The sequence below is a fragment of the Halyomorpha halys genome, unplaced genomic scaffold (assembly GCF_000696795.3).
Source record: "Halyomorpha halys isolate HHAL.00 unplaced genomic scaffold, Hhal_1.1 Scaffold916.1, whole genome shotgun sequence".
NCBI classification, from domain to species: Eukaryota; Metazoa; Arthropoda; class Insecta; order Hemiptera; family Pentatomidae; genus Halyomorpha; species Halyomorpha halys.
The window spans coordinates 72,691-96,719 of NW_027108073.1; the positions used below are offsets into that span (position 1 = coordinate 72,691).

The 24,029-nt window shown below is 29.6% G+C and overlaps 4 protein-coding genes across 5 annotated transcripts in view; 2 read left to right on the forward strand and 2 right to left on the reverse strand.

Moving 5' to 3' along the window:
• Positions 1-6: 6 nt before the first annotated feature.
• Positions 7-10,918, forward strand: KFase (kynurenine formamidase). The gene is made up of 8 exons (XM_014430848.2): positions 7-99; positions 175-262; positions 3,319-3,417; positions 3,539-3,673; positions 3,750-3,828; positions 5,877-6,062; positions 10,481-10,625; positions 10,708-10,918. Exons 1-8 carry the CDS (start codon positions 88-90, stop codon positions 10,843-10,845), a joined length of 882 nt encoding a protein of 293 aa, XP_014286334.1. The 5' UTR covers positions 7-87; the 3' UTR covers positions 10,846-10,918.
• On the reverse strand, positions 7,330-10,916 carry LOC106687136 (ankyrin repeat, SAM and basic leucine zipper domain-containing protein 1). The gene is made up of 2 exons (XM_014430847.3): positions 10,801-10,916; positions 7,330-9,667 (listed from the first exon to the last, which is right to left on the reverse strand). Exon 2 carries the CDS (start codon positions 9,662-9,664, stop codon positions 8,234-8,236), a length of 1,431 nt encoding a protein of 476 aa, XP_014286333.1. The 5' UTR covers positions 9,665-9,667; positions 10,801-10,916; the 3' UTR covers positions 7,330-8,233.
• A 5,374-nt stretch (positions 10,919-16,292) lies between the features above and the next one.
• On the reverse strand, positions 16,293-19,405 carry MED18 (mediator complex subunit 18). The gene is made up of 5 exons (XM_014430846.2): positions 19,264-19,405; positions 18,896-19,103; positions 18,701-18,814; positions 17,855-18,024; positions 16,293-17,467 (listed from the first exon to the last, which is right to left on the reverse strand). Exons 1-5 carry the CDS (start codon positions 19,273-19,275, stop codon positions 17,279-17,281), a joined length of 693 nt encoding a protein of 230 aa, XP_014286332.1. The 5' UTR covers positions 19,276-19,405; the 3' UTR covers positions 16,293-17,278.
• Positions 19,406-19,610: 205 nt separating this feature from the next.
• Positions 19,611-24,029, forward strand: part of Pcl (polycomb protein Pcl) — a 22,328-nt gene continuing 17,909 nt past the window's right edge. For both annotated transcript variants that reach the window (XM_014430845.2, XM_067046480.1), the window contains exons 1-4: positions 19,611-19,749; positions 19,936-20,061; positions 20,190-20,387; positions 23,433-23,756. In XM_014430845.2, coding sequence (XP_014286331.1) covers positions 19,735-19,749; positions 19,936-20,061; positions 20,190-20,387; positions 23,433-23,756 — 663 coding nt within the window. In that variant the 5' untranslated portion in view covers positions 19,611-19,734. The remainder of the gene's footprint in view (positions 19,750-19,935; positions 20,062-20,189; positions 20,388-23,432; positions 23,757-24,029) is intronic.

The following is a 24,029-nucleotide window of genomic DNA, read 5'->3' on the forward strand; positions in this document are numbered from 1 at the left end:
CCAGTCCATTTGCAAGTTATATAACTTAGCCAGCCTTTAGAGACAGATCAGTTGTGTGATATAAGTGATTTGGTTTGTATCTGCGTCATGGACCTTGATGTAATAATTTCTTTCACAGACTTTTCTATTCATTATTATTTAATTTTCTGGAAGTATTAATAATTATGTTTTTAGTTAGATGTGCAGTATTCTCCTAGTCATTGGTCTAAAAGGTATTCCAAGGAATTAGTTGTGAGCAAACATGTAGAAATTGTTTCAAAAGGCATGAATATTCTTTTTCTATTAGCTATTATTTATTTTATTTTATTTTTTAATTATTGTGTAATTATAGTTTAAGGGTCCTGGGAAAAGATGATCAGAATTCATTTTTTTTTTAACTGTTAAGTGTAATGTAAAATTTCTGTTTGATATTTCATTAATTAATTCCATAAATTCATTAGGGGTATTCATGATCTTAAGTTTACCATGTTAATGTGTATTCAGTAGAGAAATATTTTCTTCTTTTAGCATGTTAAAACAAAATAACATTTAACATCAGTTGATAGTCTTTTAATAGGTCTGCTATATGAAGAATATCGCACACTAGACCAGTTCTGCTCCAAACCATTTTATCTATTGTCAATTTTGCTCGTAGTTTGTGTTATTTTTGTTTTGAACTTTCATAAAATAATGGATAATAAAAATGTAAGATTTCTTGAAGTCGAAAGATGTTTATAGAATGTAGCATTGATTTTAAAGCGTTAAAATCGTATTGTTAATTTTTAAATACTTACAAGGTTAATGTAAAAGTTTTATTGTATTGTTAATTGTTACAGACTTAAAATCACAACTCAAGCCTTGATAAGTTACTTAGCTTTTATATAAGTCTTGAAATTAAAAAGTTTTAAATTCTGAATCTTCCTAAAAGCATGGGAAAAAAAATTAATTCTATATAGGCATTTTGTTTACCATTACCTAACTTGCATACTTTTGAAACAAGTTCAAAGTGAAAGTAAATAGTATTCTTTAAATGCAAAGTGAGCTTTAAACTATTTTCCTGTTTCATTCAAAAACAGATTTTGGTATCAATTTTATTTCTACATTAAATAGTTAAGTATCAAATTACTTAAATATAATAATCTCTATTAGATCAAATGAAATTATTGCCAAGAAATAGTTGGTAGTTGCATGGCTTGATTGATATTTCATTTAAACTTATGCTGTATGAGACTAAACTTCAAGTTCACTAGTGGTAACATGAATGATTAAGTCGTCCTTTTGTTAGTTTATATATCCAAACTCAACTGTATATTAAACAGGTATCATAAGTAAAGTAATTTGATATGTTTTAATTGCATTATACCCTATGCATTACTATACTAAGATAAACGTTAAATAGTCTAAAACATCAAAAATTAGTGGTTTTGAAGAATAATTACAATTACTGTAATTCTGTAAAAGTAATTGCTATTACTCCTTATAATTACTATAACATTTCTTATGAGTAAAAATCCTAAAAGTTAAAATAAATCAATACGCAAGCGCATCATAGAATCAATTTTATATTTATTTTCTGCATCTTGGAAAACATGTAAATAAATTGTAATTGTTAATAAATTTATATGCCAGCACACAGTTTTAAATTAGATACCATTTTCATATTTTGAAGCCATTGTAAAACATATTTTTATTGCATTTTGGTTTATAAGTATTTGTAATTACAATTGTTTGTAATTTTATTATAATTACTTGTAATTCTAGAGGGAAAGTAACAATTAAATAAGAATATAATTGGTAATTGCAATTACTTCGGCTCAGCTTGTAATTGTGGGACTACAATTACAATAGTTCATCAAGAAGAAATAATCTTGTTTTTTTAAATATTGAAGGATTAGTATTCTTTACTGAAGTCCATTTTAACATTTTGGTTGACATTCATTATAATCTAGTTAATACTCGTGGTAGTTGTGTATTGAACCTATTCCAATTTTTTTCTTTCATTACTCATATCTTAGAGGAAAAAATATATTCTTTCAATGAGATTTACAAATTCAAAATCTATAAGATTATATGAAGCTCACTTCTGAAATATTTTATTTATTTTTAATGTCTTATAATTCGTATCTAAGATCAGGCTTTTAAATTGACAAATGCTTGATCAATTATATCAAGAGGATTATGTTTTGCACTTCAAACCCTAACCGCCAAAATGGCAACAGACTACTTTTTTTTATCAGTATTATCCAAGAGTCTTGATTGGTGGGAGCTAAACAAAAGTAAAGATTAAAAAAAAATTTAATATACACAGAACTATGAAATTCGATACCATATATATATTCACTTATATTAGAAGTATAAAAAGAACAGATATTTCTGCTACAGACTTAAAGAGTGACTAACTTTTCAAAGTTCTTAAAACAAAAAATATCTCTGGGATATATTCTAAAAACAACTTTATAATAATCCCTGAGAATTAAGGATTGTTTTGAAGTAAGAATACAAAACTATCTCTGAGGAATTTATTGGAAATGGCTTATACTGGCGGTGACATAACAAAGATATAAAATCTTTATAACATTCAATTAATGTGGAAGGAAATACCCCTTTCTTTTCTTCAAATTTTTATTTAAAAAGCATAAATAGCCTTATATCAATATTTTAAATGTAAATTTCAAATAAAGATTTATTTTAATTATATTCCTAATTTGTTATGTCCTATGTTATTTATAATAAAATACTCTAATTATTACATAATTCCTTGAGAATTGGGACTAATAATAAATGATGATCAATTTTTTCTCCTTTCAGTGTATGACTAATATATTAGTTGCTCAATACCCAGCACAATCAAATATATTTTTACATATATTTGTTTATTTCAATGGGATATACAATGCTCAGTAAAAAAAAAAAAAGTTAATACTAATGGATTATAGTTAAATCTGATCATATATAATGTAACAATATGTAATAACTAACAATATTAGATTAACAAACTTGACAAAATCAATAGCGAGTGTTGTTATAACTAAAAATTGGCATAATAGTACTGCAACCCAAATATTTATGGCATATTATTCCGTCATCTAAATCAATTAAATATTTGTTTATTTCAATGGGATAAGTGTTATTCTTTAGTTTTACCTATTGTTATGACAGATATCTCTTCTTTTACTACTTCTGTTTATTCCCTTAATTTTCTGTAAATTCCCTTCATTTTTTTTTTTTTTCTATTTTGCATTATCTACTTCATCCTAACTTCTGAGGAGCTGTTCTGTTCTTGCATGCTTACTATAACTAGTCAGTTTTTAACTCAATACATTCTTAACTGGGTTTTAGTGAGTAAATTAGTGAAGGAATCAATCCCTTACGAAACCATTTCATATGGGCCTGAAGAAACGTCTCAAGTAGATATTTATGGTACTTCGCTGTCAAAAGGTAAGTAACTTTGATTTTTAGGCAATTTTTCCATAAAAATTAAACATTTCAACAACCTATTACTTGACCATTAAGTACATGAGATTTTTGCTTAACTGTAACCAATAACATCGCTGTTCAGACTCACCTATATTTGTCTACATTCATGGCGGATACTGGCAAGAACTTAACAAAGATATATCTAACTACCCAGTCCTGCCGCTAGTAGAATCGGGAATAAGGGTTTTTGTTCCAGATTATAGTTTAGCTCCTGAAGGTGAGTAATTAAGAAATTTGAATTTCTGAAGTTTAACTAAAATTTCTATGAAAATGAGTTATAATTGTTTATACAGCATCAGTCAGTGATATAGTAGAGCAGATAAAAAGGCTGGGAGAATATGTTCTTAAAGGAGCTGCAGAATCAGGATCCAGGTATGATAATAGTTTTGATAATTAGTTTCTTATTATTTAATAATTTACTGATAAGCATCATTTCTTAAATGTTTATGTACTTAGGATAAAGCCCTGAAACATTGGTGTAAACTAAATAATTTTGTACTATTTTGAGTTACTACATTTTTTATTATTTCAATATTGCGGTTCTAAAAAATGTATTAATTTATATGTATATAAATGAAAAATAGGATACGTAGTATATGAGTATGGGATAAATCCTGAAACGTAAAAGTACAAAATACATAATAATAATATATTGTAATTGGAAGTTTTCTTCACCTCAGTATTTTAAACTAATTGATTTATTGTCAAAATCATATGAGTTTTTTCCAAAAAAATATGTTAAATATCTTGAGGTACTTCCAGTTGATTTTAGTGAAAACTTGCAGCGAGATTCCAGGCATAAACCAGCCTTAAATATAATATTCAATTTAATTTCTAATAACTTTATTTTTGGGCTAGACTATTCACTGTTACACCTTATTTGAACTCGAATACGAGTATTTCATTCATTTTCAATTTTCATGGTTTGGATACTTCCCCTTATTATATAAGCAGGTAAAAAAAATTAAACACAATAGTACTTATTTAGTTGTAGAGTGTTCTCATTTTAATTTATTGCTAAAGTTAATTTCCTCTGACTGTGACATAATCATTATCTTATTAAGATGTATTAAAAGAACTACATATTGCCATCAAGCACTGTATTATCTCTAGTTTTTTTTTCTCCATTTTATTGGACCTCATTTATTTGAATATTTATTCACCATCTGTTTTTTATTAATGAATGAGAGATATCCTCAACTAAACACCACAAACTATAATAAACAAAAGGGCTTGATTTATGTATTAAAAAAAATTAAAATAATAATTGTTATAAAAATTATTAATAATACTTATTACAATATTATTTAATTTATAACTATTCAAGGGCGTACCCAGGATCAAAACTAGAGGGGGAGGGAATTCATGGTCTTTCAGGTTGTGACATATCAGCATGATAAAGAGGAATGAAAACCAAAATTTTATATAACTATAACCGTGCTTTATTAGTTATTACAATTATTTGCTTGAAAAAAAAATTTAATTTTTATTAAATCCTCCATAAAATACCTGATGCTCCTTACTACGCCACAAACTTATCCATTAAGACTCAAAATCCCATTCATTGGAGATTTGGCCTGAAATAAATATACTTTCTTTGATACTTATATAATCCTTAGCCACCCAAGTTAATAATTTGTTTACTTCTAGCAGGAGGGGAACTGCCTCCCCTTTGTCCCATGGGTACATTCCATGTAATTATTACAAAAAATTAATTAAATCTGTAACGCTACTATGAAGGGATTCAGGGTGCAGTGCTTTGTAAGGAAGTACTGTATAATATTTAATATTAAATAAGTTTTAATACTAATGATGGCTAATTATTAATGTTCAATTATCATTATATTATTCTTAAATTACAATTATTAATAATCGTATAAAAAAAAAAAAAAAAATAATAATTACTTTTTCTAATCATATGAAAATCCATCAAGATAAATATAGAAATAGTAGCGGAGAGAAAGGTACTGTGGTCCAATTAAAGCAATTAATTATATAACACACAGTAATAGAACATTGAGTCTAATTTTACACACCAACCCACTGTTGGAGTGTTACCAAATGTTTTACAGGAAATGATAAAAAATTTAAAATTAATTGAGTGTATGTAAGAAATAATTTTTACAAAATTACAAGACAAGAAATCACTAATACAATTTTAAAGTCATGCAGTAATAGCTTTGATATATAGCTTGTAACTGCTCATTTTTCAAGATTGACTCAGCTTGTCTGAATGATCTTTAAATATAAATTTTTTACAAGAGTATAGGAAGAAAAATTAAGTCATTTAGATTTTTCTCTACAGTATACAGCTTTCCAAAGAGAGAAGAAATTTATAATAAAATATTTTGTTCATTTCATTATTAGACTTATTTTCTCTTGCTAATGCTTTATTCACAAATTGTATACTATTGGAATAGGTCAGTTTGGTTTGGAGGGCATTCGGCTGGAGCACACCTTGCTGCATCTCTAATGAATGAAAAATGGTTCAAACAGTTTGATCGAAAGGTTCAAAAAATCTTCAGAGGCCTTGTCCTTATAAGTGGAATTTATGACTTAGTTCCTATAGTACATACTTATGTAAATGAGCCTCTGAAATTAGATGAGTAAGTAACTTAAATAAATAACTAAATAAATAATTAATAACTTCTTTGAAAAACAGAAATGTTTTTCTGTAGCAATTTAATTTATAAAAAAAAGAATTTAGATGTTTTAATTAATAAGTAAATTCTCTCATTTATTTGTCATGCAGCAATAGCTGATTTGTGATTTGTCATGATATATAGCTTGTATCTGCTTATTTTTCATAATATAGTAATGTTTTTCTTACTCAGCAAAGAGGTACTGGTATTTGGTGGGGGACACAAGTCTGGCAACTGGCCCTAGTGGTCCTTTTTGCCAACCCCTGATGGCTACCTGGATTGCCACCGCCTACTAACCAAGGCCGTCAAGATTCATTCTTCGGGACTGCCAAAAAATGAATGTTTAACTGGCCCAGGTGGAAATCGAACCCACAACGTTCCGAACCGAGTCCACTAGGACCTATGCCCCAACCCGCACGGTCATCATGTCCCTCAATAATTGTTTCTAACCATGTTTTTTTTTTGGGTTTTTTTAAAGTGATAGTCTAATTTTTTAGGGATCAGACGAGTGAAAACATAATAAACAAGTATTTTTAATTTTTCTACACCCAATGTTTCAAACTTGAGCTATCTTTAGAATGAGGGAACTTCATATAAATAAATAAATAGAAGTTATAGAATTTATGAATAAAGAGAAATTATAGAAGCCTAATCTAACTAAAATTACCAAAAAATGTCAGGCCAAAACATTCTCAGCACAATAATAGAAAACATAAACTATTATTAAAATTTATTATGAGGTGGTTAAATAAGTTAAAATAAATAAGATTCTATTTTCTACTTTGCCATCTAAAACAGTTCAAAAGAAATCCTTATGGAGTTTACAGAAATAACCCTCTTTTCTGATTCATTATCAATAGGGAAGAGGAGCAGAGATTCAATTAAACATAAATTTAGTTCATAAACAAATACATTGCAAAATAAACTCTTATTTACAAATTTTTCGTTTGTGTCAGTTGATGTCTCACACTTTCATATATATATTTGGTAGTGATGGTTATTCAGATTTTTTTGTATTTAAAATAAAAATTTTAAAATTCTATGCAAAATATATTATTTTGTAGACTATAGTGAAAACTTATGACGAGTTTGAAAATGGGAAAAATCAAAAAGGTTATGAACTTTTTAATAACAAAACCATAAAAACAAAAATAGTCTTTATTTTATAAAATAATAAACAAAATTTTATTCCTTGTAATTAGAAACAACAAATATCCCCCCATTGACTCTAATATACAATGCTGTAAAAAAAAACAAAAAAACTTAGTACTAAAGGATTATAGTTAAATCTGATCTATAGTCATATATAATGTAACAATATGTAATAACTAAAATTAAATAACTAACAATATTAAATTAACAAACTTGACAAAATCAATAACATGAGTGTTTTATAACTAAAAATTGGCATAATAGTACTGCAACCCAAGTATTTATGGGATATTATTCCGTCTTCTAAATCAATTAAATAATTTTAAAATTGGAAAAAAAAAATCTAGTATTTAAATGTAATTTAATAAAATAAATACATATAAGAATTAAAGTTTCTCACTATCTGTGATATTGTCAAAAATATATAATAGGTATACAAAGAAGCAGATACTTATTAGTTTAAAAAAACAACTTAATGAAAACTAATTTCTCAAAACTACCATTTTTAACTGCCTTTCACGCAAGTAAAAACTACACAAATGGGTTATATATAAATCAAACGATAAAAGCACACAAATGAATATTATAATTAAGTTTTAAATTTATAAATATTCTAATTTTGAAACTTTCAAAACTATTGTGAAACAAATATCTGTTATAATTATGTTAAACTTAGTCAATTCTATCATTTTAGTAATAAACCAAAAGATTTAAGGACTTTCCATTTGTAATCTGCTTCATGATTACAGTCACTCAATGTTAGAAATAATGTAAATTTTCAAGTAACACAGCCACCAATATATTATAACATTACAATACAATTTATGTTAAAATTGCGATTAAAATAAATTTCCTCTGATCTTTTATAAAAAATGACTATTTTTTATTAAAAACACAAATCAGATTCTTGAATAAAATAGTAGTAACTTAATATTTTTTCTTAATAATTGGTATTGGATCAGATAAACTTAATATTCCACATACTAACTAAGAATTTTAATTTTAAAAGGTAAATTGAGACCAATGGATTGATATAAATATTTCCTAGACTTAAATGAAACTGCAATCAGGACCATAGTGAAAATAATTGTTTTTTTACCCAACCAGGAAGTAGCTATTTTCTGTTGGGGGAGAATCAGATCACATGGCTTAATATCATTTTCTTCTTCGATTTCACGCAGTATTTTCTGAATACCATCAATTTCTTTCCGTAAGAATTTTATATAGTAGAGTCCCTGGTTAATGCATTCTCTATTGCGACACAATTCATGACCACCATGCTTTTTCCAAAAATATGTACTTGTACTTACTATATGCATTTGTTTAAGAACATTGCACATCATCTGAGCAGCAAAGTTCAGATCTAAATCTTTCTTAATTTCTCTTAAACAATTTTTACCCCAGCTGTGCTGATGAAAATTTTGAACACAGTACCTAATTTTAATTCTATCATAAGAAAATGTAACACCAATCTCTTTCAGCTCTTTGTCGTCCATGGTAAGTATCTGTCCTAATTGTATCTCCTTGTCGATAAATAATTTAACTAAAGTTTCCAATCCTATACCATGAATCCACCGAGCAGCATCACTTTGGAATCCGAAAAATCGACCTTTCTTCTTATCTGGAAGTTCCGATAGTATATATTCATAGTTGCTCATTCTTCGGTAATTCCTAAATTTATCAATGATGTCATCAACATCTACTAACTTGTCCGAAGTATTGACCATTTCTGCAATACCTTTATAAAATTTTGCAGAAGCTATGTCATAAAGAGAGCGCCCTTTATGGTCAATTCTATATAAACTTGCTCCAGCATCTTTTAGAATCTGTACCAAATTGGTATGACCTCCATCAACAGCATAAAATATAGCTGTCCAGCCATCAGTATCTTCACTGTCTACATCACATCCTAAACTCAAAAGCTTTAAGACCACTTTCTCTTTATTTCTTTTAACAGCAAACGAAAGTGGACTTAAGCTATACCAATCTTTAGCATTTAAATTAGCTCCACGGTCGAGTAAAAGGCTAATGCAATTCAGAAGGGCCAGTTCATCGGCACAACTAGAATCACAAACACAATGCAAGGGTGTCATAAGCTGGAAATGTTCCTTTGGGTCAGCCTTGTTCTTTAACAATAATTCAACCATCTCTACATGGCCTCGTGAACAAGCATGCATCAAGGCAGACCAGCAGCCATACTTCTTGGATTGGTAATTCACAACTTCTTTATTAATAAGTTTTTCTACTTCATTGATATCGTCTTTAATAACTGCAGATATAAATTTATCGCCTGCAGAGTCTTCTTCTTCTTTAGGTAATACATAAACTTTTTTAGGTTTTTCAAAATCATGACCTAATGATAAATCATCATCACTAAATTCTTCATCACTGGAATAGCCTGCAGGGAGCGCCATTATCTGCAACAAACCGATTATTAGTATAAGTAACTTAAAAAAATTCAGTCTGACAAGAAACATAACTGTGTTCATCTTTAACAATTTATAGTAAGCTATTTTTTTTTTCAAAGTTTTTCAGCTATTTACATTGCTACCATTAATTTTTCATGCAATAAAATTGTTAATGAAATACATAATTATAATAAAACAAAATAATGCCCAGTGCCCACTGAAATCACATTGGTCTACTCCACTCCAATTGTCTTTTAAATGGTTGTAATAGAGGAAAACTAAGTTGGTGGGTATTTAATAATAACCCAACTACTTATGATTATTATTAAGTTATATTACATACTATTTCACTTTTGAAAAGCAGTGCCAAGTTCAAACAAAATATTCAGTTAATAATCAATAAGTTTCTTTTTGACTTTTCAAACATTCAGATAAATTGCATTTACGGCAGAATTATGTATTTACACAATTACAATGTAATTAACACTTTACATGTGGTAATTAATGTATTGGTACACTAACTATCCACAATTCACCTCATAGATAACTTTCCTGTTTCCTTTAAATGACAGGTCATTGTGGCATCTTTGAAGTGGTCTCAACGTATCTTTTCATATCTATTTTGTTTAAAAGTTCAATAATAAATTAATTTAAGAAATATATTATAGTAATATAATATCAATAAGGTAAAAGCAATTAGAACGTCACATAAAAAAACTTTAATAAATATATATTTGCTAATTTTGTTCTGCCGGTCATTAGACATGACCTACAGCTATTGACAATTTTTATCACTAATCATACATTTTAAGTATTTTTCAGAGCTGAAGCAATCGCTTTAAGTCCGATAAACAAAGATCTGCAGTGGTTTAATGTTTTAATGTTGAAACAAGATTTCAAAGTTCTTTTGGCAGTTGCAGATAATGATTCACCAAGCTTTAAAAACCAGACATCAGCCTATGAAAAGGTGATAGCTAATTACAGTTTATAAACAAAATATATGAAGCTGTTACTTTAAATTGTACTGTTATCCCTTTTAAATGTTCTAGTTTCTCAAAACTCAGAATATGACCACAGAATTGCTCAATTTGAAAGGAATGGATCATTTTGATGTAGTAGAGAATTTGAGTGAAAAAGCTTACCCCCTAACCGTCTCGATTATAAATTTGATGCTAAAATATAAGTAATGAATCAAAATATCGGTTTGGTAATCAAAACAAAATAAAGGCGGCAATTGTCTTGTCAAGATGGATCAAATAAGGAAGGTTATATACTTTCAAGGAGGTTCTCTGTTTCTTACACCAGGCCCTGTTGTATTATACCAACATTATATAGTATAGATGTATTTCTGATTAAATGATTTTTTATTATATGGTATTATTTATTCTTATATTTATTTCTCCACTGGTTAGGAAATACTCAATTAACTGCTGAATACAACACTGTTTACATGTATTGAATACTCATTTTATCGAGACAGATAGTTGTGCAGGTAATATTACAACGGTGACATACCATCATAACAGAGCTTTTTTGCACAATCATTGTGTAGCTAACAATGCTGCAGATTCTCCTGACCAAAAAATATCCGTTCTTAGACAATCGTTAAAACTGTGGCCATATGATTGTTACAGCCATGATAGTACTGTCACACTAGCTCTGGTGTGATAATTGATGGTACAAGTAATGTCAGTTAAGCTACTGTCACTTTCACATGCATACGCCTTGAAAGTGAACTATCAATTGCGGCAGTAGTGCTAGCCACTACCTTGATGTAACTTACAGTCATGACAGCATTTACGATCATGACAATGATACTGCCGTGACATACTGCCAGATCCATCATTTCCAATACCACATCTATGCAGATGATTTCCAAATATACCTCTCCTTCCCGCCTTCTGACCTATTATCAGCCACAGACAAACTTCAAGAAGATTTGAATGGGATTTGTGGATGGACGAGAGCTAATAAGTTGAAGCTAAATGTGGAGGAGACGAAGGCAATCTTAATAGACTCCAATCACCTCTTTAAAACTGTTCCTAGTATTCCAACTCTGTTCCTACATGATAGTCCCATCAAATTATACCCCACCATCAAGAACCTGGGAATAACCTTTGATCAAACGCTTTCCTAGAAAAATCATGTATCCCATATCTCCCGCCATACCTTTTCCACTTTAAAACGTCTAAATTACCTCCGCCACCTATTTCCATTTGAAACTCGCAAGCTCCTAGTCACTTCTCTAATAAATATTTCCCCACTTTGACTATTGCTGTACGGTATAAGGGGGCGTCTCTGGGGATCTCAAGGAGAAATTAAAACGTTTGATAAATTCCTGTGTACGATTCATCTTCGAGATCCCAAGGGACGTCTCTGTTTCCCGTTTTTATGAAGAGTTGAAGTGGCTTTGTCCTTCCTACCGTCGTAAGTATTTCCAGGCATCCTTCATCTTCCTCTCATCCAATCCCGTCGTGCTTCATACATTTCCGAGCTCCTCCAATTAAAATCCTGTATTCGTTCCCGCAATACCCGTTCTCGGTCTTCATATTTATACACAAGGGCCCACCGAACCGCTGCTTTCGATAAATCGTTCATTAACCGATCCTTATCCCTAGGAATGATGATTCAATCCCTGGAACTCCATCCCTTCCAACATCCGTCGCTCCAATACCCTCCCTACCTTTAAATCCCGCCTGTTCAATCATTTCTTATCCATTCAGACCCCATAAAATTGTAAATCCATATAATTGTAAATATGTATATAAATTATTACATCATTCTTAATTATTTTTACATCGTTCTCTTTTCTCTCTTTTTTTTTTTTTTAATTTTTTTTTTTTATTGTCCTACTGATTAAAGTGAGAAAGTAACTTATAATTATTTTTTATAATGACTATTTATATTTCTTTGTATTTTTGTTTAAATATCTCTGAGGCTCCTCAGCTCTCATCTGTCTGTTTATCTGTACTATTCTAAAGGGACTCGTCTCAGAATGAATAAAGTATTATTATTAACTGTACCATGAATACACATTGACAGTGAACCGTTACAACATATCAACCTATCCAAATGTGTTGACGTTAGGTGGGAAATCATTGTTCTTATATATTTTCACAAAAACTTAAAATTGTATCAGCCCTGGAGCCTAAAAATAACCCGCCCGGGACCCAAAATCTAATCCGCCTCAGGTCTACAACAAAGTCGCCCAGTGCTCCAAAATTATATCTATCACAGGCCTCAAAATTAACTCTACCCTGGCGCTGCTCTATGTTGTAAAGTTGAAATCTGGCTCACAGGCCCTAAAAATGAATCCACCCTGACCCCCAATAACAAACTCACCCAAGGCCCAAAACTTATATTCATCCTAAGCCTCAAAAATAAATCTACCCTGGGCTCCAAAATACTTTGAAATTCAAAATCCAAGGAAAAATAATAGCTTAGAGAAAAAGTGTCTAAGGCTTTTACTAAAAAAAAACTAGTTGAAGGACAATTGCGACACTGCCCTAGCGCTCTATATGTAATGTGTACTCATTTTTACCGAAATGCTCGATCCAATATCCCGCTGAGTGAAAATACCCGAAAATCGTGTAACAATACCCGCATTAGCAGCTCTGTTGCCTAACTTGTAATGAATGAGTAGGGTAGAATTGAAAGGATAGACCCCCCTAGGCCACAGTTTTTGCCACCTCTCTTCCTAACGCTTGTATATCGATATTTTCTCTTTGTGGATTCCCAGTGGAAGAGAACTTCATGAAACATAAGTGGTAACTGTGTACAAAAAACACGGCTTAAGTTTGGCGAAACTGTTGCTCCCCGTCAACTGTCATTGTTCAGCTTTCAAGGTAAAAGGCTTATATTTCAGGAGCGTATTTTTATATACTATTCTCATTATCGTTATTTTAAATTATTATTTTGTGACGTTATGGTTTGTCTCCTTACTACAGGCCTTTTGAAGTGTGTAATTGTTTTTGAATATATGTCTCTCTAACTAGGGTAGACCAGCTCTTAACTTTAAATTCTCGCATTATTCTCATATAAGAATATAATCTACCTCTCATTATTGTTAGCCACTGACCTTACGTGGAATACTAAATGTTTCCGAAAGCAAACGAATGCGACCAATACACCAGTAATACTGAGACCTTAATTTATTATTAAAACAAGGATTGAATAGAAAGATGTATTGATATTTTTGAACTAAGAATTATTTCATATTATAAATAAATACCTTTAACCAGTCCCCTCTTAAAATGCACCAAATGCAGAAAAGGGATTAGATCACCAATTCTCAATATCTCTCCCCTGATATCAAATCCTACACATCCATGGGGCTTAGAAATGAAAAAACAAATCATAAATTACTGAATAAATAAAATATAGTTTTCGTCCACATGCAAAAAGATTTTTTTTATAGCTTCCAGACAGTTTTAGTTTTTTTTTTATTATCTTATTTTTTTCTGTGGGAATTATATTTTCTAGAAACCATCCCTTAATGCTTGAACAATTAGGTATCTACCAGAACAATTCCCGAAAACTTCACCAAAACTGTTTCAACGGTTCGATCAATCATTCACGAACATATATTTAACTAGAGATTTTCTGATTAAATTTTTTCATAATGTTAAAGTATGAAATTAATTTATTGAGTTTTGTGGAAAATTGTTTTAAAAATAATTAATAATTGATTTTTAAAAGGTTACTAATAAAATTATTAGTTTTCTTTTAAATTTAATAAGGTAGAAATAATTGGTAGTTATTTTAAGTGAAACTTTTTTATCGACATTCTACAACTCAAGAAAAAAAAATTATAGAGAGTAAATTTATTTCGTTATGCGTGATCAAACGGATGTAGGGGGGTACAATGCTGGCCAAATCTAGCATGTAAGTTTTTATATTGTAATAGGAAAGTACGAGCTTAAAGATCCTTTTATCTCATTCTCTCCTATTACAATATATTCTTTTGTTTGCTAGAATAGACTAAGGAAATGGCTGTTCTACTATAATTATTATTATTATTTTGGAGCTAATATTTTCTGCCTTAAGCTATAAAAGGAAACGCATGATCATTATTAAAAAAATTTTAATACACCATTTAATTTCCAGAAGTTTCACTTCTATCGTCCAATGCCACAATTAGTTTTTTTAATTTTGAGGAAAATAAACCTTTTCTATGAAATAAACCACCCAGATGGTTTCAATTTTTTTTTTATCTCAAGGGTTTCAGCACTTATTTTTCTTTTTATGACAGCCAATCAATTTATTGTAGGGTTTTATCTGTTTGGGAATATTATATGGTTGATCTTAAAAAATAAATGTCAATTGTTGAGTGTCCTTCAAATGGATGACATTGATTGGTTTTTTATTACGTCATTTTTATCCCTGTTTATAATATCTATTTAAAAAACGTTTTTTTTCCTTTTTCATTAATTCTGATAAAACGTTTTTGCGATTATCTCAAAACCTTATATATAATTTCTAACAACTGTAATGAAATCAATTTAGGTTAAAACTTCTCTTATGTTGGATGCCAGCTAATACAAATCAAGTTACAATCACCATTCATGAGGCCTCCATTTCCAAAGTGAATGACAAACGACTTAATTATACTTTTGGAGATCTAAGAATCTTTTGAATATAAAATTTGGATCTGATATTCTGATGAGTTGATACCTTATGGTCATGAAATATTCAAGAATGAATGAACTAAAAAGAATTTATGATTGTCCATGGAACAACTAGCTTCCAATGTCAGGGAAATATTTACTGGTTCAATTCCCTTAAAATAGTTATTTCCGCTTTTTGAGTACCTTTCTAACCCACTGGACCAATCACCAATTCTAGGGTCTTCTAATGAGCCCTTAGTACAAATGATATTTTACAAAATCTTTGGAATCCCTTATTTCCATATTAAACTAGGTTAATACCCTAATGGTCAGTAAAACCAAATGTGGATGTTCAGATTGTGAGTCTAACACAGAAGAATTAGAGAAAATTCTGAAATCCTATCTGTGCTGGAAAAGAGGTGGGCAGAACTTTCTTAGTGTCCCTTCCACTCCAAATTTTAAGAATTCCATTTTCAGAATTTTCTCCATAATCTAACTGTCTTAACCTTACTATTGCAACATCAACCTTTGATTATCCTATCATTGGACTGACTCTGTAGCAGCTCCTTTACATTATTGTCTGTAACCATAAAAATTCTGAACTATTTATACTTCTAATAAAATTTTATACATTAATAATTAATGTCATTAAGTAACTGTAGAGAGTAACTAGAAGCAACTATTACTATCTAAAGCTGTGACTTAAACCAGGGATTAGGATTAAGGAGTCAAGTGCCATCTCTACTGGGCCACCACTTCTCTTTATACAAATTTAAATTAATGTCTTATTCAGATTGTTTTCTTTTCCATCTAACTCTATCAAAAATATTGAGGAGATGTTATCGAGGAACAATTTCAAGTTAAATCATAATTTTGATAATAGCTCAAGAGGTAAGATATTAAACAAATCTAAAATATAAAACAACTTTATTTTCACAGCCTAAAAAAAAAAAAAATGATAAATTTTATAAATAACAATCAATTAAAAATTATTAAAATATGTACAAAACATTTAAAAAAAAAAAAAAAAATATATATATACATTCCTTTCATGTGTTATGACTACAATAATGTGTGAAACTAAACACCTAAGTGTTAAGTATTAGTTTTTGGAACATTTTCACATTAAAATAAAAAATCTTTCATCTTTTTACAGTAAACAAAAGAAATGAGGTTTCCAATAAATTTTTTAACTATTCAAAACCTTTTTACATTATTCAGATAAATTTTATGAGTGTTTGCTGGATATTGAAAAAAACAAAACAAAAAAAACTAAGAGGTATTATATAGCAAGATATATATTTAACTCATGAAAATGCACATGATTTTAAAAGCTTTAAGTTTTATTTCATGTTTTCAACTTTTGAAGGCAATGAAATGAAAACTTTGAAATAGGTTTTAATCATAAACAATAAAAGATGAAGTTATTAAGGAGCATAACAATCATGACAATATGAAATTAGTAGGAAAAATACCTATTTCATGTTATTAATTAGTTAGAAAGCACTTATTTAGATATCTAAATGATAAATTAGCGACTAAAAGACTTTCTAACAACTGGTTTTTGTGTCATTGTGTTTCTTTTATTCAAATAATTAATTTTATTCAAAAAATACTTTGTCTTCATTTTTTTAAAGGGTTGGTGGTTAGGTAGATATGGCAATCATTAAAGCTTATCTACTTACTTCCTATTGTGAAAAAAAAGGAGTACATGATTTTTAAGACATAATTAATTAATTAAATTAAAACATCTCTAAAATATATGTATATTTTAAATATATATATCTTTAGTTATTATACATCACAATATATCAAAGGATATCAAGAATTCAGAAACCATTCAGTCTTCAAACGCTTATTCTAAAACGAGTAATTTATTTTCTTGTTTACAATGTTATTAACACAGTTTTAAATTACAAAATAACACCCATACCAACATGGGTGTTTTTTTTTATTTAAAAAATAACAATAGAAATCCCAGATCCTTCAGCAATGGATAAAAATAATCAGATACCTAGCCTATAGGCATTGGTAAACGCTTATAGTCTACTTTATCAAGAATGACTAATGGCCTTAACTGGTCAGCAAAACTTTTCATGTCTTCAGCAATAGCGTCTTGACCACTCGGCGCGAGAACGCTGAGCTCAACTAAATATGACTGAGATATTGGTTCGACACTTTCTGGTGGCTTACCCTGGCCCATCTGAAAAAGTTGACAAGATTTAGTTATAGTATTTATTATTACAACCAATATTAAAGAAATATAAACTTATTTATTCAGCAAAATTTTAGTTAAGAAAATAAAAATAAGTATCAGAAGAACTAGTTTTAACATCAAAAATACACAAGGCTTAAAAAATACTGTATGTGAATAATATTTCTAAGATGTTCTAAGCTCTGAAAATTCTTGTAGTTAACCAACAGTATATGCATCAGTAAAAATATGTAATTGTTTTAAAGGTGCTTTAAACAATTGCATTAAAGTTATCTTTCATTACGGATAAAACTTTTAATAAATATATTCATCTATCCACAGATATTTATATATCTACGATGAAAAACATATTCGATTATTTAAATTCATTAGTACCTTGAATATTTTTGAAACAGTAATTTTCATACGGCCTTTACGGAACATATATCCTCTAACAATATATTCAAAGTCCATCCTGCAACCCATTTCCGTAAGGAAATCTACTACTGCAGATGTGGTACCAATGTCAATACTACTTCTTACTATTGTAGGGCGTGATTTATCTCCTGAAAAATATATATGAAAACTTATTAGACACTGTTATTATGCTTGATATTATTTAAGAAAGTAATATGATTTCTTTAAAAATAAAGAATGTAGCTCTTAAACAGCCCTGAACCTTAAGTACAGAAATGGGGATTATTTTTGCTTTAAAAGCTTTCTCAATACCATCCTAAATATTGAGGACCTAACCTGAAATCAAGTGTTAACATGAAGTACCATTGTATTCTTAACATTAGGATACTGAAACACCAACAATTAAGGATACGAAAAATAATGGACAGTAAGGTATTAGCTAAAAGTACTACATTGTAGTTTTGTCAAATAACTAGATGTAATTAATTGATCAATTGAGAATTGTTGTCATTAATTGTATTCCTCTTAATGAAACTAAATAATGCCACTGCTAAGCTTTAATAATGGCACAATTGCCAACATTTATTTTTTTAATTTTATCTTGAGTTTACCGAATTTCAAAGACAGTATTGTAGACTTGAGTTGCTTTCTTTACAAGGGTCATCCTTTAGACTGTCCCAAAGCAAGTAGGGATGTCACAAAAGATGGAATACGTCAAATACAATAAAAATAACTTTTATTTGTCATATGTGCCACTATTTAAGCAAAGCAGTGATATTTTATCTCATAAATTAATTCACTTTATCAAAATGTTACTAAACAAACCTGTTCCTTCTGGCTGCCCTATGTATCTCAGCTGCCAGGGCATATCCTGATAATCCAAAGCTCTTCTTACTCTTAATAACAGAGGTTGAGGACTTGTACCACTTTCAACATTCACTAAAAAACGATTAAAATTTATCATTCACTAATAAACTGACAGTGAACTAAGCAATAATAGTATATGCTTGCGACACTAACATATACTAAAACACATTTCATGATCATGAAATGTTTCAGGTCCTGTATCCACATTGTCGCAAAGCCCTCTTAGTCGATGCAACAGAACTTCCACTGCGGAATCTAAGACACTGCCCTGAAGAAGATATTCTTGGTTGGGGATAATGTTACTCTTGAGAGCTGAGGATAAAGTATCCATAGCAGTGCAAACAGGCATTTGGGCCCAATCCTAAAATAGTAAAATTTTAATGCAACAATATAAGTAGTCATAGCACATGAATTAAAAAGAGAGGATTAAAAAAAAAATACATTCAAGTTGTAACACCTGAATAAAAGTGAAAATAAAAGGTAAAAATAGTTGTAAAATGAAAATGAACTTAAAAATTTACCTTGGAATCCATTTTAACGACTATTTCCAGATAACTAACTCGACAGTTTTTAAATTGTTGTCAAGATAAACAGTAACCTGAGCACGTAACCGAAATCGGCATTAAAACCGCTTTTCTTTTAAATTGTGGTAAGTTTCGTTATAATTACGCTACGGTTAATCTTCAGCTACGATTCGCTCCTCTATAAGAAGAAAACTAGACAAATTGTAATGAAAAAAATTCGACGAGAATATTTGCCGCTATTTTCACAGCCATACAGCCCCTAGAAGCAGTTCAACTCGTTAGCTTTAAACATGGCTGACGAAGTTTTAGAGTTTGGTTTAATGTTTATGGTATAAGTTTCTCAAGTCCAGCCATATTAACTGCATTACAAATGTGCGAGCGGACTAATAGTAGAGTTTACGTTGTAGTTAGGTGAAAGAATTGTCAAACTGGGGAAAACAGTTCTTCGTATATATCCGAATTCCGATCATGTCTAAAAGAAAGGTACGTTACATTTATTTTTTTATCTGAATTCGAATTAAAATTTATCTTAACTGTTTTATAGAGTTTCTTAATTATGAAGAGCTTCTTTAGATTAGGAAGCCTTCGGTTTTCAGCATTTAAATATTAGTTTATTGCATCGTCAGTTAATATCCCAAAGTTTTTTTCTGAAGTCATTTTCTTATCTAGGATAATACTCATGGAGAACACCCGCCACCCGATAGTACAACTAAAGAGAAAATTTCATTTTCTGTTGGTGATGAAGTCCTTATGCAACAGAAGGATGGAAATTTCTATTTAGGAACTGTTGTTAAGGTATTTTATTCAACTAAAATTTTAGAAGTAAGCATTTACTTCTGGTCTGTTGTTATTTCTGTGCAATTATATTCTTTTATTAGAGAGTTATCTGCAGTTTAACAGAACTTAATTATCATATTCAATAGATTGATTCTTCGAGGGAGCAATGCCAGGTCAAATTTGGCGACAACACCGAGAGTTGGTCGAACTACGCAAGACTGACAAAGCTCTCTACTGGTCTGGGAATCATGTGTGTCAAATGCAAAGTATCTCAAACTGAACCGGAAAATGATATAATCATTTGTGACAAGTGTTCAAGGGGATATCATCAAAGGTGTCATGTCGTAAGTAGACATTATTTGAGATGAATGACATAAAAAAACACATTGTTGCTGATGATGTACTTTTATTTTGTTTGCTCTAATTTTAATTGCTGAAGTGCCTCATGATTTTATTCTCTTGAAAGAAACTATGATAGTATAAACAAGTTAACTTCTGAGGAATTTCTGATAAAAACAACTTTTACTTATGAGGGGACTAAAAGAGCTATTCGGATTATTGATTTTTATATTATCTGGCTCCAAATTTAATTCTTAGATTTGATGTTCTTCATTGAAGTAAACTGCCATTGAAATTACTGATTCGTGTGATTTTTAGTTTTCTTTCAATTATGTAAGTCTATGTGATGACACTCAAAGAAAATGATAGTGTTAGTGCTGAATACCTGCTGGTTAGAATTTTGAAGTTATGGTGTCTTATCTGGCAGTATAATTCTGAATTATGCATGTTCGAATTTTAATGAACTAATTCTGATGTAGATTTATTTTGCCTTTATTCTCTGTGCTTAGTTTCTGCTCACTTTTAATATTTATTTTAAAAATTTAATACTTATTCGTTAATAACTTTTTATTCCTTTATTGTTTGAAATGCACCCTGTTTGGATCTTAGGAAATAAATATGTTAGTGACATGATCGCTTAAAATTAAAAAACAAAAATAATTTATATATCACTTTGAATACATTCATGGTTACTCAATTTACACTGTTTTAGGGTCATTGTCCTCTGGAACCATATACAATTGATAGGATATGTTGGGTTAATATTGATTTATTGTTTGGTTTAATTATTTATCAGGTTTTATTGAGAACTTCCTAATATTAACCAAGCATAAGCCATAGTATATTTTAGAAGTATATGAACTCTGATCACAATTTTTTTTTTTTTTTTGTGAAGGATCTTTTCACTCATTATGGTAAACTTATTTAAATAAGTGATCATGATTGGTTCATTGCATTCTTTTCTATGTAGTTGTTATTTTTAGTGAATCTTAATTAAGAGATTTTAATCAGAGTTCAATTCTTTTATTTATTTTCAAATATTTTTAATGATCTCTGATACCCATATAGAAATAATTTTTCTTCAATATCAGTGTGCAAAACATGCAGTGGTATTATAAGGTAATTACCCTCTTTTATTGTGTTTTGTTAGTTTTAATTCTGTTGTTTTATTTTAATTTTATTTTTTTTGTGCTTTGTTTAGTGGTTTTTGAATTCTATGTTTCATTAATATTAATTATTAGGTTGCATCATAAATAATTATTATCAGTTCTCTATTTTGATATTACTGTTGATGAAATCATTACTTCAAGATCACAAATTTGTTAAGGTATTCATGCTACTTCACAGAAATTAATGAATAATAAGCATATTTTGTAGGATGTCCCAATAATTGCAGATTGCATATCATAACTTTAATTAACCCCAATCTAAAGTTAAGTTCTGAATGAATCTTGAAGTTTGATGCATTTATTATATTTTCATAGCTTGTAAGAACCAATACAGTCCCGTGAAAACTCTCTAATAATTAAGGTAGTAATGTATCAGATAGAACTATATTCAATTATTAAGATGTGCCTTTTAGTTATCATTCAATCTCACCCATTGGTCTGTAGCAGGTATCATATTGTTTGTCAAAGTCCTTTATGAGTTAGAATTTCTTCTTTATTTTTTTGTTGAATCGTGTCTGTTTAGAGAAAGTTTAACATCGTGAAATTCATTTATCATATTGATTCCTTTAGTCCTGAAACCATCACGTTTTTAACTTCTTTTTAGTTAAATTTTTTTTCATAATTTTACATTTACTAACTTAAGTTTTTTTTATAATGAGAGGCTTAAAGGGAAATTTAGTTTAGGAAAACTTCAGGTGTGAAGAAATGCTTAACGAAAAATACGTTTCATAGTATTAACTAGGATAATAAATTAGAATATAAAATCTGTTTATAGTTATAATTAAGGTGTTGAGAGAGCTAGAGTGGACCAACCTCTCCAACTGTGATTTTGAAGATTTTAATACAATTTTTGTTTAACTGCTTTTGACTAGTTTTGATAGTTAATCCTTACATTTCAGTTAGTAGTTACACAGCACTATATAGTAGTTGGCTATAACAGAGTGTACAAGCTACTTGGTCCAATTTTGTACTGCCAACTTGAGATCAAAGACATTTTTCCAATATTTCAAACTGGCCACATCTCTTGAATAGTTTCGAAATTAGAATAAATTTTGATACTGTATAGATCATATACAATGCTTTGACAAAACTTCAAAAACAATTTTCTGAAAAATGTGGGATAGTCCACTCATATCTCAATTGAAGGCTTGATTATAACAAAACCTACTTGTCAAATTTTTTATTGAAATGGCGGCTCAATTATAATTTTTTTTTTCCAAGATAATGTTTCTATAGTAGAACCCTAATTCTATAGTATTACATGATTCTAAAATAAAATTCCTGTTAATTGGTCATCTGGTTGGTTAATCCAAGGCAGGTATTTTAATGGAAAATAGCAACAGAAGTGTAAGGAAACACTATTTAATATAACATAGTTGGCAGGTACAAATTTTATGATACATTGAAAACAAGGAAAAAACAAAAATAAAATATACAATCTCAGCCAACGACAATGATAGTCAAGATAGTTTTTTAAAACTTTTTTTATTTTATTTTTCAATGTGTACATAATTTTAAAAATGTTTTTCATGATTAGAACATTTATTCTTTCCATTTTCTCTGTTGTCAGTTATTTTCCTCTCCAGGCTGTTTATTTCGAGGGATGGTTAATGTTTAGACAGTTAACAGTTGTACTACTGTATTTTGTTCCTATATTTAAGAAGCAAAATTCTCTACTCTAAACTCTGTTCTGTTTACCTGCTGATATTTAGTTGATTTCTTGAACCTAACCTACTTATCTTCATACCACCTAACATGGCATTACTTGTGACTTAAAAAAAAATAGTGCTCTGAAAGTGATAATGTAATAACAATAATGTTAGGGTAAATTTTTTTTTGGTCTAACTGTGCTTAGAATACTAATAGTATTTCATGTTATAGCCTGAGGTGAGCGAAGAGTTTGTTAGCGATGAAGCGAAATGGGAATGTTCGCGGTGTTGCGATCCCACATCGTTAAAGAGGACTCAGCCACAGCGAAAGTCTACTTCCGTGACACCCGTACCACCACCGCCTCCTCCTCCACCTCCTCCTCCTCCACCCCCTCCCCCAACTCCTAAGGTGTCGTCTCCTCCTCAGCCTTCTTTGCCAAACCCACCTACACCAGTTGTGGTGACGACGCCTGTTTCCCCTAGTCCAGTTGTCAGTGTCAATATCTCTGGTCCACCAATAGCCACCGAAGCCCAGAAGAAAAAGTTACCGTATAATGTAAGTTCTACTGATTGTTTGGAATTGGTTATTATTTAGTTAAATATTTTTTATTATAATGGTTTTATATTGCTGATAATGATTTATTATAAATGTGAATGTGTAAAATAGAAGGTTTAATATTATTTTTTGTTATATGTGTAAATATTTCAAAAAGTGAAGTAAACCTTACAGTTAAAAATAAAATCATATTTTTTATGATTTTGCAATTAACTTTTATCATATTGACTGCAAATAAAAGATAATTCATAATGATGAGTTAATAGTTTATAT

Coding starts and splice junctions, on each gene's coding strand:
- KFase (XM_014430848.2), top strand. Junction 3,829..5,876: donor GCTGCAGAATCAGGATCCAG/GTATGATAATAG, acceptor CTATTGGAATAG/GTCAGTTTGGTTTGGAGGGC. Junction 10,626..10,707: donor AGACATCAGCCTATGAAAAG/GTGATAGCTAAT, acceptor TAAATGTTCTAG/TTTCTCAAAACTCAGAATAT.
- MED18 (XM_014430846.2), bottom strand. Junction 18,025..18,700: donor AGGGCAGCCAGAAGGAACAG/GTTTGTTTAGTA, acceptor TATATTTTTCAG/GAGATAAATCACGCCCTACA. Junction 17,468..17,854: donor CTGTTTCAAAAATATTCAAG/GTACTAATGAAT, acceptor CAACTTTTTCAG/ATGGGCCAGGGTAAGCCACC.
- LOC106687136 (XM_014430847.3), bottom strand. CDS start 9,664: ATGGCGCTCCCTGCAGGCTATTCCAGTGATGAAGAATTTAGTGATGAT.